Below are 16,487 nucleotides of genomic sequence, written 5' to 3'. Positions count from 1 at the left end.
ATTGTAAATTTATATGTTACAAAAAACTTACTTCTGTACGAGGCTAGAAGAAGTGCGCCCCTCACGTTAGCAAATTGTGAATATGTGTACTGATGGACCACAATATTTATAGGGATGATTTCTTTTTCAGAAATTGAAATGGTCACCTTCGCCTATCTTTACGGATTTTCTTTATAATTTCAATTCTTCAAATTGAATTATCATTCGTCGACGTCAACTTTGTACTGTATGCAAGCCGCTGACGTATTGTATCCCATCGTCTCACCAAGACCCGGGACCCACAAATTGAAAACCAAATGGTACAGTCTGACGTCATCCGAACGCATACGCCATGTTGGGCTTCCCTCGTTAGTAAACAGTGGTCACAGTATCTCAAGTTTGCCTTTCTAAAGTGATATTTTTCTCGAGATATTGCCTCACATAAGAACAATGGCGACAACTACCGGAAAGAATAAAACGCCAAAGGTGGCTAAGGTATGGTTTTTTATGATTTACTTTGTGGAACGTTTATTGGTTTGTATGAACGTGTTGTACTAGTTTCGCTGCTGTGAACTGAACACTAGACTGTTCATCATTGACTGCAGAGCACGTTGTTTACAGTTTTGCAAGCTGTCATTGTATAGGCAGTATTTTGCGTGAAGCAAAAACTACACGAATTTGTAGTGCATTTCAGAACCACACGATGTATAATGGTGATCAAACTTCCAATACACATACTACACACACGGCTTTGTACGTTGAACAGCCTCTATGGCTTTACTTCTTTGAGGAAGCAAGAAAGAATTGTTGGAGCAAGAAACACTGAATGACATCCGAAGCTAATACTAAGTAACATTTCATGTTCTTGCAAATACAACAATTCACTTTGTACCGGAATTCCAGCTACAGCTACCAACTACCCCATACGTGAACACTTGGACTTACTGTAAACTCTGTATTTTCACTTCTGCAAAGTAATTAAAGACAAGATAAAGATAATAAAATAAGTTCACTTTAGAAATGTAATGAAATAGTAAACAATATTGAAATGTAAAACTTCAAACCTCACAGAAAACATTATGAATACAGATCGAGAATGTGATTTATTCATAGAAATATATGAAGTTTTTGTCATTGTTTTCTGTAAGAGTAGAGAAGCTGTTATTATGGTTCTCATGAGATTTTTCTGTTTGAATGCGGGGAAGAGTGAATTTTTCTGTGGACTTCACAAATGAATGGAGCATTACATTATTGTATGACGCCATGCCATACTACTATTGGAATCCGACTAGTCCACTGATGCTTGCAACATTTTTCATCACAAGGAAAAAGGGATGTACTGACTGTCTACCTGCAATTATAAACAGTGTATCTGTAGTCAACTCCACCCACTGATCATTTTTCAGGTTAAGAACAAGATGCCAGCTGAGCTACAGATAACAGCTGAGCAAATCTTGAGAGAAGCCAAAGAAAGGGAACTGGAAGCAGTCCCACCGGTAAGTTTTCCATACTTTATTTATCACATGAATTGCTATTAAAAGGTAGATTAATATGATCATGACATTGTGCAAAGGATGGTTATAAGTAAGTGAGTGTGCGCCCATACAAGTCCTTCTTCAAGTCTGCATAATATTGTAAATGCAAAAAAAATATTTCATATCTTGTTGATCCTTTTCTGCTTACAATACAATTGCACAGCGGCAGTGTTCAGAACAAAAGAGTAAAGCCAGATGGTGAAGGGCTATACAGATCTTTATTGTGTGTGATGCTTTCCAATCTGATGTCTGCAGTTATTTTCCTGATCTGAACGAATATTGTTATATAATGTTAAAGACAAATACTCTTCAGAACATTTAGTCCTAACTAACAAATTATAACCCAATTTATTTTGGATGTAACTTGTAAGCGAGAATTTTCTACCATACAACACATCAGAAGCAGTGCCAAATTCATGTTCAAAGAAAAGGTATTACCAATTTGATAGGTGTATCTATGGTGTACTACCATGGATTTCATAGGTGTATCTTTGCAATACTACACTAGCTGATGTCCACTCTCAAAATGATAAATTTATTGCTCCCCATAGCCACCAAAGCAAAAGATTACAGACCCCGAAGAGTTGCAGGAGTATCGACTAAAAAAGAGGAAAGAGTTTGAAGACAACCTCAGAAAGAACAGAACTGTTATGACAAATTGGATAAAATATGCTCAGTGGGAAGAAAGCCAAAGAGAAATTGACAGGTGAGGCCCTGAGTTACAGGTAACAGTTTAAGATGTATATAACTTCTCAGGGCAATTTTGCCATACTACGGTTTGGAGTTACTTGAAATCTTGCGTGACATGTTTTCCCATCATTAATTGAAGTAAATTAACAACAGTTATTGTAATCACACACAGCCACAACAGCTGTAAGAGGCCATTCTCAATTTCAAATATCAATAACTTTAGGAAAAGCTGTCCTTCAATTGAGGAATATCTCAGTGTGCACCTCAGACTTTCTAATGATTATCAACTTTCACAGGTAAATTTATATGTTCCAAGTTTTAATATCCAGGAAATAACCAAGTGAAACTTCACATGCTGATGTGGGTATTCCTCTACTAAATTTTATAAAAATTATTCCTGTAATTTTACTTCAATAATGGGCTCATGTTTATCATTTGGATTTATACACAGAGCAAGATCAATATATGAGAGAGCATTGGATGTGGATCACCGAAATATCACAATATGGTTAAAGTATGCTGAATTGGAAATGAAGTAAGTTCTCTCTTCAGCTCATTGCTGTCCACTGCTTTGAAACTGTAGACCTTGCAGTAGACCTTGCAGTTGTGCTGAATATAGCTGCCAATGCTTTAGTCATAGTTGTTGGTAAACAAATAGGTCCTTGAACCTCCAAGAAGCAACATCAACATCAAGGATGTCCATAAAAGTACAAGAAATTATTCCCAGGCACCAACAAAGTCAATTCCAAGGCCAGCAATTCACAGGTATTCAGCTCATAGCTGTTGGCTGTTTTGAAATGGTAGACCTTGGAAGTTCTGCTTAACAAAACTGTCAAGGCTTTAATCACAATGCTGGCAGACAAATAGGTCCTTGAACCTGGAGAAGCTAAATGTGGAACATCAAGGGTGTAAGTAAAGGTGCAATGAGTCATTCCCAGGCCGCAAAGCAAATTTCATTGCCAGCGATTGACACTTTTCACAATGCAACCAATCTGATGAAATGTCACATTCAGTTGAAAGCCTTTTTTGGATCTATGAGCTGCTTGCAGCCTTCATGGGCTGCAAAGTGAATGAACTCTTAACGGGGACTGTGAACTGCAGTCTTTATTGGAGGTCACATCTACCGGTGTGTGTTTGTCAAGAAAGCTGGAATAAGTTTGTGCACAAACTTATTCCAAATGCAAAGTACAGATTACTTCTCTTCACCTGATATACATGTACAGTGTTGTGGTATATCATTTGCTTTTGCTTACTGAGGCAATACATGTTTATATTTGAAGAAATCGACAAATCAACCATGCCAGGAATATCTGGGACAGGGCGGTCACTATCCTGCCAAGGGCCAACCAGTTCTGGTACAAATATACATACATGGAAGAGATGGTGGGCAACATTGCCGGTGCTAGACAGGTCTTTGAGAGATGGATGGAATGGGAACCAGAGGAGCAAGCATGGTTGTCATTTATCAAAATGGAACTCAGATACAAGGAAGTGGACAGAGCCAGACAAGTCTATGAGAGATATATCCTTTTAATGATGCGCCCTTGCATTTGTCTTTACACCTTAGGGAATATTCCATCATTTGCATTTGCTGTTGTTATATCAACCACCCCTTTTGTAGCAACATTTTATTATGCCAGGTTTAAATAACAGACATGGCACATTGCTTTTCATCTGGTTCTGCGCTGTTGTATGATTTTGTCTAGATTGGATCAGAAGTATTATTTATTGTGTATAACAAAATCTTAGTCTTGTGCTATACCAAATTTTCTCTTAAATTTATCTGTTTTGATAATTTAAATGGGTGTCACATTTTCCTTGACTGTTTTCACTTGTCATTGTCCATCCGGACGTGAAGAACTGGATCCGCTACGCAAACTTTGAAGAGCACCACAGCTACATGGGCAATGCTAGAAAAGTCTATGAGAGGGCGGTGGAGTTCTATGGGGAAGACAATATGGATGAAAAACTCTTTGTTGCATTTGCAAGGTTTGAAGAAAAACAGAAAGAGGTATGAAAAGAAAAAGGCAATTGCTTAAAATGTTGTCCGTAAAATTTTGACAATAAAATAGATTAAACCCGTGGTGTTACAGTAATATCCTTTTGATTCTGCTTGTGGTAGTGGTACAGAACTACCTTTGTATGTAACTTAGTGATGGCTGCCGGCTGTGTATCAAAGTGGTGTTCTGTTTTCTTCCAAATGCATTGTGTGTGTGTTTTTTACTCACACACTTTGTAATGAATACCATGTCCATGCATCCTGTTTTATTGATGTATTTCCATTTTCCTCCAAATGCCATTGTTAACCACATTAAGATTAGATTAAAAACCATAATTGAGACTCAATTCTCACACAATGTGCATAGTCGTGAATAGAGATTATTTTTTTGATTGGTTGTGTTTTATGCGTAAGTTGCACCTTTACTTTCTAACTCTCAGCATGACAGAGTTCGAGTGATCTACAAGTATGCCTTGGATCACATTCCTAAACAACACGCACAGGAGCTGTTCAAGAATTACACCATTCATGAGAAGAAGTATGGTGACAGAGCTGGCATTGAAGATGTCATCGTCAGCAAGAGGAGGTTCCAGTATGAGGAGGTAGATGACCCTCTCCTTTCTAAACTCACCCTCTTATCCATGCAGTAATAGATAATCTGTGGCAAGGTTTGGTAACAGAGTTTAGGTGTATGGACCAATTTCTTACACCACCTGTATGAGAAGAATTCCCATCCTATTAGGGCATATTTGAAAACTTATGAGAAACTTGATAGAAGTAACATTAATTATTGGAATTCTAGAATTTAGATAATGACAACATACAATGGGTTTAATTTCTTCTTTAAAAAGGTTCAGGGTGGCCATGTAAGTAGAATGCCAATCCTATATACTGACATGCAATCAGATAGTCAGAACTTAAAGAACTTTCCATATAGTGCTCATAGTTAGAATGTTAGGCATGTTAAGATGCACACACCATTTCCCTGTTTGCACTTTCTGTAGCTGACATAAAACAAACTCAATGTATCTTCCAGTGCTTCTATTTCTTTTTCTCAATTTAAATCTTCAATGAACAGTTAGACTTGTTTGTAGATAGGAAATGTGATCATTTAATGCCATCAGGTGTGACATTGTTCTTGTACAACCCATTCTTGTTTACATGGTCCTATACTAAAGAATGCAAAGTTGATCTCCAAATGTTACAAGGCACTGTAAACTCATCGTTTTCGTAAATCTCATTCATGTATGTATGATTTATTTTCCCCCACCACATAGGAAGTGAAGGCTAACCCCAACAACTATGACGCCTGGTTTGATTACTTGAGGCTGGTTGAAGTTGATGGTAGTGAGGAACAAGTCAGAGAGATTTATGAAAGGGCCATTGCAAATGTACCACCAATGCAAGAAAAGAGATACTACAGAAGATATATATATTTATGGATTAATTATGCACTATATGAAGAACTTGAAGCACGAGTAAGCAATGTCTTACCTCTCTTATTAAGTATCTTCAACTCCCACCACCAAAGCCAAACCAAAGTTTGCAAACTGTATCCAACCCCAAATACAAGGGAGTGCTTCTGTGTATTACATATCTATTTTTGACTCAGTTCACATTTTTTGTCCAGCCTTTCCGCCAGAGAAAAATTTGACAGAGTTTCAGTGTAAGCCAGCAGCAAACAAGAAATGTACAAGTCACAGGTCAAAACACTGAATTGACCTCCAATATCATATCATTGAAATTTTTATATTGAAATGATAATTTATCTAGGTTTGCATGCAAAGATGAAATCTTTTGACTTTATTTTTGAATTCAGGACTATGAAAGAACAAGGCAAGTCTATCAGGCCTGCCTGGAGCTTATTCCTCATAAAAAATTCACATTTGCCAAGATCTGGCTGCTCTTTGCACAGTTTGAGATTAGACAGAAGAACCTCCAGAATGCAAGAAAAATACTGGTGAGTATGTTTGCTGATGAAAAATTCATGTCATACAGATAATTGAAGAGGTGTGAGTATTATGTGAGGAATGGCAATGTTGGAGTTCTGCAGTATTCAGAAAAGACATACCTGTATGTGCTAAGTTTTGCCAACCCAATGAAATGTTCCAACACTTCAATTTGGGGCAAAACTTATATAAGGTAATGATGAAAAAGTTTCAATTTTCACAAAAAAGACAGCAAAAATCTCGTTTACTTCACAGGGTCCAAAATGACCACTCAGGCAACAGAAAATCAGAAAAATATTGTACAAATTTTAGGGTCTGAAAATTCTATTAGAAGAGCATCCTATGTTAAAATAATACAAACAGGCAGCTTTTCATTCATGTACCAGGATAATACCTCCAGTTTTACTGTGACAAATATGAATATGATTATATATTGATATGCCACAGTTTGTGAATACCCTCCAAAGATTCTTCGTACTGTGTTATTTATTTTGATATAATCATGCCAGTTGACCGTTTTTATGTTTTCAGTTGTAGTCACAGGCACTTTCAGTAATATCACAGCTCAGGAAAACAACTCTCAACTACTTTATATAGTGCTTAAACAAGGGAATTGTAGTCTTCCATTGCATAAACAATTAAGTAAAATATAATGAGATTTACTCAGATTGTAATTCAGTCTCAATAGGTTAAACCTGGAATTCAAATAGACCCCAGTATAAACAAAACCACGTGCACAACTGCACTGAGAAATGTGCATATTTCCATGTGCATTTGTACACATGGGTTGGTGTGTATCATCATGTGGTCTCTTGGACGAACTGGGTCAGTAGGACACTGCACATCCATTTTATTCTGGAGTAGAACCATTTATTTTAAAATGTTTTATTTGAACAGATACTGTCCTCGGGTATGTCTGGTACCAAATCCTTATCTATTATCAAACTAATGTAAATGTAACGTTTATGCCCTTTCATGGTGAGAAGAATTCTTTGCTTGAGTACCGTGTGTCTCCGCTGACTTTCAACACAATTCATTGCAGGGGACAGCTATTGGGAAATGCCCCAAGGACAAGCTATTCAAGGGCTACATTGAATTGGAATTACAGTTGAGAGAGTTTGACAGATGTCGGATTCTCTATGAAAAGTTCCTGGAATACAACATGGAGAATTGTACCACCTGGATGAAGGTATATCTCCCAAAGGTCTTTTCATTGTCTCCTTGTGTAGTTAAAGAGGTAGGGGGTATAGTCTTCCTGTCCTTTGTCCTGTTTTGTTATGTTTTGTAGTTAAAGAGGTGAGGTGCATTCTTCCAGTCTTTGAAGGACTTGAATGTGGGGATGCATTGTTAGCAGAATTCAGGTTTGTCTAGTCACGGTGTACAGGAGACCTTGCAAAAAGTGTTCTTTAAATTTCCACATCACCAATTTTGTCAGAACCATAAATTTGTCACAGTAAGAATATGAGCTAATAACACCTTTCATGCATGCCCCCAAATATAGTGAGTCCTTTCTACAAATTTTGGTTTGTGGTTTGTGGATGGGATGGAGAGAGAGAGAGACAGAGAGAGAGAGCTTTTTTCACAATCTGGAAACGTAAGTTTGCAATTTGCTTTCTTGCTTTCCAATAGAAACTTATGACCTACATCTTAAAGGTCAAAATTTGTTAAGATATCTGTTATCTGTACAGTATTACACTTTGTTACATGTTGTTATGATGATCTGTTCCACATTTGTAGTATGCAGAGCTTGAAACAATTCTAGGAGATGCTGAGAGAGCCAGGGCCATCTATGAGTTAGCCATCAACCAGCCCAAGCTGGACATGCCAGAAGTGTTATGGAAGGCCTACATTGACTTTGAAATTGAACAAGAGGAGTACGACAGGACGCGTGAACTTTACGACAGATTACTGGAAAGAACACAACACGTCAAGGTAGAGTATTTAACACTTTCTTTAATTGACTCATAATTGTCTTTGTGGTCTGTGCATTTTCTTTATACACTGTTTCACCTCTGTTTGACTTGAAAGATGTGGCATTATACATCTCAGTAATGTTTTCATCAGACCAAATATCATGTATTCTACATCAAGATATTCACATCAAACCAACAAATTAGTTCATGTAAGAGTACTGCCAATTAATTAAGTATATTAAATTAAAACGCAGACCATACAATGTGACAAATTTCTTATCATTTACATTTTGCTAAGCCACACAAAGATTTCAACATTACTTCTTGTAACTCAGTCAATGGTCTAGGCCACTCTCGTCAGAGAGTTTCAAATTTCAATTTTTTTTTTTTTTTCAATCCCTAGGTATGGATAAGCTATGCGCAGTTTGAAGCATCAGTGGGAGATGAAGACTGTGTGGTCAGGGCCAGATCAATATATGAAAGAGCCAACAAAATGCTCAGAAGAAGTGAAGAGAAAGAGGACAGGTTAATGCTACTTGAATCATGGAGAGACTTTGAGGTGAGTGCACTTCACACATCTACATCCTTACATTCTGCGGAGGTTGCTAAGCGCCCCCAAACACAGCTGAATCTTTTAGTCGTATTCATCTCCTGTTTAGTTAATTCTTTGCAACACCCACTACCTCCCAACTGCTCCATCTCCCATTCCTCTCCCATCCAACCACAGCCACTACCCACATCATTCAACAATTACGTGCAGTGTTCTCCACGAGGGGTTTTTGACGGGCGGTGCGCCCGGCTTCTTTTTGTCGCCGCCCACCTTTAATCTCGCCCGCCCACCTTTTATCTCGCCCGCCCACCTTTGTTTTCTGTAGCCTAAACTGTTTTCACAGTCAGTTGTCCGAACAATATCTGAAAGTCTATTGAATAAAAATGACAGCAACTGACAACGTCGTGTAATAAAGAGGGGCCGTTCACACATCTGTCGGTTTGTTTTGCGACTGCATGCAATCCTCAATGTTCTCCCACCCGATCCTTTATTTTTTTCGCCCGATCCTCTTTCATATTCGCCGATACTCTTTAGTAAATGTGGTTGAAGACCTATTGTTTCTCAGCGGCGATTTTGTCACGCTTTTATTTCAGCGAGCTTTTAGTGTGAAACGACCGTAGTGCCGATGAACATTGGCTGAGACTTCAATTAAAAAGCTTGAAATGTGTTAAGCTGCCGACCGTACCGTACAGACACCGTCCATTTCATACAACGGACACGGTACAAGGCTCGGTGTTGCATTTTTGCCAGCGGGCACTCAGTCAAAGCACTCAGTCAAACTACTATAGGCAACTACCATTGCCGCAAATGTCTCGTACTTGTAAGGATCCGAAGGTCAGGAAAAGTGATTTCGATCAGATGTGGCTAAAATCGTACGATTGGTTGACACAAATATCAGACGCAAAAAAAGTATGGTACTTCGCGTGTTCAGGTCGTTGCGTATCCGAGCCGAGTAAGCCATTTTGAGATCCGTGTACGTCCACATGACGTTGAAGCCGTGTGTGTCACTTCCTGTCACGCATTGGTAACTTGCATGGATTCATTCGATTGACTTTGAGAAGCAGTTGCGTTTGATCAAGTTTCAAAATCCGTGACCGTTTTAAAATATTAAAGGCACAATGAAAAGAAGTAAAAAGAAACTGCATGAGCTAAAATCATCATTCGTGTGATCATCCGAATACAGCAGCTATGTACATACGGTTCTGTACTGTATAGTTCAAAGGTCGCGTGTGATCGAGATCAAGAGCGCCAGCGTGCTCCACACAAACGTAACATGCATGGCAGCCTACGCCGTGCAGTTGTCAAAGTTTTGTACGTTTGCCGAACTATGAGTCGATGAAATTTCAAATCTTTCTATTGGAAATACCTGGTATCATTTTTTTTTCGGGCCTCTCTTTATTATGAATAGAGTTTTAAAGTCAACGTATGTTTCTCTGCAGGCATGCTCCGCTGACTCCGCATTGTAACTTAGTGCAAATATTCAGTCCCGTATCAACTTGTCATGGACGCCGCACGTAAAAAAAGACGTTCATGGCTTTACCAATCGGGCTACAGACAAACATATAGTAACAGAGGATCATATGAAAACGTGCCACCATTTGCCACCGATTATTTCGAACACTGATTACTTCTCATGTAGGCCTACTTTTGAATTTTCATGTTGGTATTGTGCAATATATTTACTAAATTGTGTATTGTTTGTATTAGTTCAATGTTTTTTTTTCACTTTTGATGTTTTATTATTTATTTAATGTAAATAAAAAGGATTTAAATTTAAAAATAAATTGTATAGCTTGCCAGTTATCACTGCTGAAAGGAGAAAAATATTAAAAATGTCAGAAGTATACTAGTATTTCATCACTGGAATGCCCTGTGAATAGCCCTGGTGATATGTAAATTGTATGCAAATATTATGCAAATAAATATGCTAATTAGCCGCCCGCCTTTTATTTTCATTTGTGGAGAACACTGACGTGATTATAGACATGTAGCATACCTTAGTGGTGAAGGTGTACGTACAAGCCGCATTCTGGACTCTCCCCTAAGCAGGAATGTGTGTAATAGATAGCTAGCTTATGTCAGATCTATGCTTACTCCATTCAGTGGATAGAATTTATGAATCATACAGTATTTCATGCAGTGGTGTACATGTACAAAATGTTGGGGCCATATAGAAGATAATTGAATGAAACATGAACAGTATTCAACCAAAGTTTATTAACTAACCCTGTAGGAGACACTGGTAAAGTTATTCTCTGACACTCTCTTTTCACAGGTCAACTGTGGAGATGATTCCAGCCTGAAGAAGGTACAAGAACAAATGCCCAAGAAGGTGAAGAGGAGGAGGAAAGTGCAAACAGAGGATGGCGTAAGTAGAACTTTTTTTATCCCAGCATGCTAGGCAAGGTGATCCAAATTTCAGTGTATGGTGGTTTGTGGAAACAGATGCAGTGGTTTGCACAGATTGCTGTAGAAAATGTTCACACTCAGGGAAATGTAACTTTTGAGTAAGGAAGGCTTAGACAGTGATAATCCTCCAGTCTTCCTTCATTATCACAGTTTTGATTTTGGTATGATGGTATAATAATCAAGAGTGTCAAAATCAATACCACAGAAACTGCCTACACGTTTGTGAAAAAACTCTCAACTTGTCAACAGGCCGCAAATTATTTTGAAAGATTAAAAGATGAGAAATTTCAACAATTTTATTTTTTTTTTTTTTTGACTTTCAGTCTGATGCTGGCTGGGAAGAATATTATGATTATATCTTTCCCACTGATGCTGCCAACCAACCTAATCTTAAACTTCTCGCTATGGCTAAGAAATGGAAGAGCTCAAACGTCACACAGTAAAAATGACTGTAAATATCAGTTTGTACAAACAATAATCATTTTCATTGCCTAAGAGACATCATCATGACCTTTGGTTGAACTCATGCCAAATCATTGGAGTGCAATGTGGTGTGGTGACCTCTGTAACAGTCATCCTGAAATCGAAATTGGACCAACAGGAAGGGTACAAATGGCAGGACTGGGGTTCCACACTGGCTATCATGTAAACAGATCTCTTGTACGTGAATCATCTTAGCCATCTAGCATCAGTGTGGACCTCATTTTATGTCAATGGGGGATCAAGATTAAGTGACGGCAACCTTGAAAAGCTTTGTGGTTACTCTGATAGAGGTGAAAACTGACACTTCTGAGACAACAAGCTGAGTGTTTCTCACATAGCGGTGATTGTTTAAATGGGACTTGGAAGCTGGCAGTGTCCTCTATCCAATCCTATACATCATCATGACTTAAAGGTTGCCTCATCGCCACACTGAGCACATCTATTTACTTTGTAAATATTGCTGCCTCACAAATAAATGTACTTCATTCAGTTGCAAATCACTTTCCCTGCTAAAACTCTTGCTTAGCTGGAAAGTGTCAATCTTGTCAAAAAGAAATTTGTGCAGGATACTTCACCCTCACTCCACCCCAATCAAAAGAGTGCTACTATTAATGTTTTCAATCTGGGATGGGAGTCAGCAATTGCATTTCAGATATAATTGAAAAAGAAGTACTATATACTTTGTTGGTCGGTGATCTCAGTGCATCAGTTGTTCAAATTAAATTTGAATGGCACTGCAGTTTATTTCGGATGGCTTGCGTGTTAAGGTTCAGTTGTTGTCAAAGTGTACTCCGACTTTTAAACTCTTTGATTTCAGCAAGCATTGATGGTGAAAATTTATATCAAGACAAATATGGACCTGGGTACGATGTCAGTGCTATCTACGCAACATTCATCTCCAACTATCTTGGCAGCAAACTTTTGGTTACACTGTAACGCTTAGAGCACATATACAGAAAAGCATTGCAAACATAGTTTTCAATTGTAACACAACACACACACCTCAGCCGTGAAGGGTGCAGGACTCGGCCTGAATTCAAACTAGCAGGTCCTCAGATGTCAGATCATATAAAAATCAAGATGCCTATTGTCAGTGGCAATATCAGATGGAAGTGTGCACAGCACGTGGTTCAAATACTCCCATTTGACATTTCTCTTTGTGACATCCACACGACTGGCAAATGACAGTGTTTATATTTTTGAGATCACTCTTCAATAAAGAGATTATTTTACAGTAAACAGCATGACTTTTACAGTTTATTTCTGCTCAGTGGTGTGCACTACACTTTCAAAAGGTAGACATAAAAGTGACCGTAGCGTCATCTTTTGATTCCTATGTGTATTTCACCCTGCATGAGTTAATACTTGATTTCAGGAGAGGACGCACACCTCGTCTGACTTATTTTCACTGTCAAGCTGTGATTGAGATCACAATTTCAATGATAATGTAAACAATTCCTATGATTTGTTCAATGTCCATCGTTTCCCTTCAACAATGTCACAAAGGACACTCTTCAGTTCTCTGCTTCTGTTAATCCTTTACATCCCACATTAGGCATATCCGGAGCATCTCCCTTGAACACTGGGTTCCAGCCACAACTGTGACGAAGGACTGTTCTTGGATGATATCTTGACAGCACATGAATCAAATTAAACTCTTCATCCGCCTCGTAAAATGCCCGGTGTCCAGTAAGGGTCAGGGGTCATGACCATGGAGGTAATCCTTTCAAGGTCAAATAATCATTTTCTCAATATTGCTTTAGGTGTGTGTATTAAGATAGTTCGCGCTCCAAAAATGAAAGACTTAAACTTTTGACCAAACTTTCCTCGTGAAACTTTCAACCATTCTCTTTCAAAATCAAGAATAAAAATCAGGGCTTACCGTGCAAATTTTGGTCCTAGAGAAACAAATTACCCAATAGTTTCTGATATTTGAAATTCAAAATGGCCGCCATCTCCGTGTTATCTCTGTGGGGGAAATACAATTCCTGATGTTCACAAAACTAAGCCTGTGGAAACTTTAATTACTCCATTAGCTTGAAAATGAACATAAACAAGTAGGTCAAAAGAATATTGTAAAAGTTTGAGAGTAATTATCTGTCCATAAGGTGTGTTGTACCTTAAGTAAAAGCTTTTATTAACTCTGCTGTCAGCGACGCAGAGCTTATTAAATAGGTTGATTTTCCGTCGTCGTCCGTCAACAATTGCCTTCTCCTCTGAAACTGCAAGTCCGATTGCTTTGAAATTTTATATGCAGTTCACTTGGGCTGACCTCACTTAAGTTTTTCAAATCGTGGTGAAATTTGCATATTTGTATTTTTAAGGTAATTTTTGTCATTTTTGGTAAAAAAAATCTTTAAAAATCTTCTTCCTCAAAACTAACAGTCAGATAGCTTTGATATTTGGTACATATGTCCCTAGGGATGATCTATTTCAGATGTCTTCAAATTGTGCAGAAATATGCAAATTTGCATTTTAAGGCAATTTTTGCCATTTTTGGTCAAAAAATGTATTTCTCAAAAAGTACTCATCTGATAGTTTTGAAATTTGGTATACAGGTTTGTATTGATGAACGGAGTAATATATTGAATTTCTAATGAAATCTGTAATTTTGTATTTTTGGGGCAATTTTTGCCATTTTTGGTCAAAAAATGTGTATTACCAAAACTACTCATCTGATAGCTTTGAAATTTGATATACATGTTTCTATAGATGAACTAAATAATTTTTATTGAAATTATGATGAAATCTGCAATTTTGTATTTTAGGGGCAATTTTTTCCATTTTTGGTCAAAAAATGTGTTTCTCAAAAAGTACTGGTCTAAAAGCTTTGAAATTTGGTATACAGGTTTCTATAGATTTGATCTTTTGAAATTATGATGAAATCTGCGATTTTATTTTTGGGGCAATTGTTGCCATTTTTGGTCAGAAAATTTTATTCTCAAAAAACTACTCATCAGATAGCTTTGGTTGACATATTCTTAGGGATGATCCGATGTGTATTTTTGCAACTATTTTAGCCACTTTTTTCTGGCCACTACATTGAGCTATCAAAGATTTCCACCTTCTTTGTCAACATGTGTCAAAAATAGTTATTCTCTACATAAACACAGCGGAGCTATATCGGCCGCTAGGTCGCTTGTTATTCACTTGGATTTAACAATTTCTCTGCTGATGGATAAAATCAGCTAAATGCCATAAAAATGGTCAATAACATTAGATTCTATTGTTTTACTAGCAAAGTTGGTACAATTTAAACCAAAAATATCAAGGAATTTAGAAAATGTTTACGGCATCGTCCATAGTTTTTGTCAACAAATGAATTTTAGATCAAACTAGAATTTATTTGTCAACAAGAACAATGTAGATTGGAGAACATGCATTGTGTTGGAAAGGCTACTGTTGTGCAGTATGTGCAGCCAATTCAGGGGTTATGGGCCGTTTTGTCAATGATGTCGGCATACTTCATAAATGCTAATAATCAATCCACCCTCCTAAGGTCGTGAAAGTGAGACGCGCCAATTTTGAATCGAAGCAAATCGGTTGAGTGGGAATGCTTTGAAAATGGCGTGAACCACAGTCACCAGTGGTCTATTCCACTTTGTGTGTACATATGCCTGAGAAGAAGAAAGTTCTTTATCTCAGGCATATGTACACACGTCTATGGGGCGCATAGACGCAAAGCAGAGTAGACCACAGGCCTGAACTCTCAACCATGCATCATTTCTCGATGGCCCCAGGCTTTACATGTCGTATGGCCAAGGGTCAAAAACCAGACCAGTTCGATGCCTGACCTATCGACTTGCCCCAGTGCAATGGAAATTTTGGAAATCAACCAGCAGCAAGGAAGAAATCGTGAGTTATTTGAAGGCCTGTGCATTGCTTGAGTCAGAGTCGGCCCCCTTCCTATTATTTACTGTTCAGAGAGTCTGCTGAGGCAGTACTGTGACCGCGCAACAAGTTACTCAGCAATGCTGTTTGTAACTACATTGACCATATTTCTGAATGTCTGTGTTACAGCTGAGTGAATTTGGCATAAATACTGACCATCATTTAGGATTTGAGTGCAGTAGGGTACTTTTGAAATTATACAATAATGACAGAAATATTAATTTTTTATCAAGAATATTAGTAATCATAGAGTTTATCAATGTCTGCAATAGCGCTGATCGCAAATGACGTCAGTGTTCTCTTCATTAATATGCATAAATAAACATTTCTCCGCATTTTCCGCATAAACGACGAAAATAAAACCTGCGAGTGTTAGAATGGCTATTTAGCGTCACAATTATTCGTATGAATTGATGACTGAGACTACAAGCTGCAACAGCAGCCGCGCATACAACAACAAAGTTTGTCCGAATTTCAGCATATTTGTCCGAAAGTCGCGCGCGTGCAGCTATATTTAGTAACAAATCCGAAATCGCGATCAACGCTATACAAATGCGCGAATTTGGCACGGAAACTGATCATCATTCAAGATTCGAGTGCAGTAGGGTACTTGTATATGTATACAATAATGGCAGAAATATTTAATATTTATCAAAAGTATTCATACTCATAAATTTATTAATTTTTTAAACGCTTGTTATGTCTGATAATGCCTAATGGCCCTGTGCATGCTCATAGTGTTTAATGTTTAGTTTTATGCACTGCAACAATCCATTGTGACATATCGTGTTTACTTGGCGATCTCTCCACAGGGATAACACTAACCAATTTCTTCACAAAATTACCTAAGCATACCTAGTAACGTCCTTGGTTGCACTTGAATCTTTGTTGTCGATGAGCTGTTCAAATTCCTTCGCTGTAGGAATGGAAAATCTTGATGTGTTAGAGAGAGGTTCGCCGCTCATCATGGGTGCTCATCACCTTCAGGTTAACCAACACGGTTTCAAAGCAGCAGACGACACTATGTGCATGGTCATGTGACCGGGCACTTTTCTAAATTTGGCCAAAAATACCCTCTGACGTTATAAT

At 37.9% G+C, this 16,487-nt stretch overlaps 1 protein-coding gene across 1 annotated transcript; it reads left to right on the top strand.

Moving 5' to 3' along the window:
• The first annotated feature begins 73 nt into the window (after nucleotides 1-73).
• Nucleotides 74-12,746, top strand: LOC139149428 (crooked neck-like protein 1). Its single transcript, XM_070721195.1, has 14 exons — nucleotides 74-474; nucleotides 1,386-1,475; nucleotides 2,066-2,220; nucleotides 2,656-2,739; nucleotides 3,485-3,726; nucleotides 4,037-4,215; nucleotides 4,644-4,805; nucleotides 5,481-5,681; nucleotides 6,023-6,163; nucleotides 7,195-7,341; nucleotides 7,890-8,084; nucleotides 8,469-8,624; nucleotides 10,891-10,983; nucleotides 11,348-12,746. The coding sequence occupies exons 1-14, from the start codon at nucleotides 430-432 to the stop codon at nucleotides 11,465-11,467; spliced, it is 2,010 nt and encodes a 669-aa protein (XP_070577296.1). The 5' UTR covers nucleotides 74-429; the 3' UTR covers nucleotides 11,468-12,746.
• Nucleotides 12,747-16,487: the final 3,741 nt, after the last annotated feature.

The sequence above is a fragment of the Ptychodera flava genome, chromosome 14 (assembly GCF_041260155.1).
Source record: "Ptychodera flava strain L36383 chromosome 14, AS_Pfla_20210202, whole genome shotgun sequence".
NCBI classification, from domain to species: domain Eukaryota; kingdom Metazoa; phylum Hemichordata; class Enteropneusta; family Ptychoderidae; genus Ptychodera; species Ptychodera flava.
This window is presented reverse-complemented; position numbering and strand designations above follow the sequence as displayed.

Excerpts from the sequence above, each read along its gene's own strand:
- LOC139149428 (XM_070721195.1), top strand. The coding sequence starts at position 430 with ATGGCGACAACTACCGGAAAGAATAAAACGCCAAAGGTGGCTAAG. Across the intron at positions 5,682-6,022 it reads ATGAAGAACTTGAAGCACGA|GACTATGAAAGAACAAGGCA; the intron begins GTAAGCAATGTC and ends TTTTGAATTCAG. Across the intron at positions 8,085-8,468 it reads AAAGAACACAACACGTCAAG|GTATGGATAAGCTATGCGCA; the intron begins GTAGAGTATTTA and ends TTCAATCCCTAG.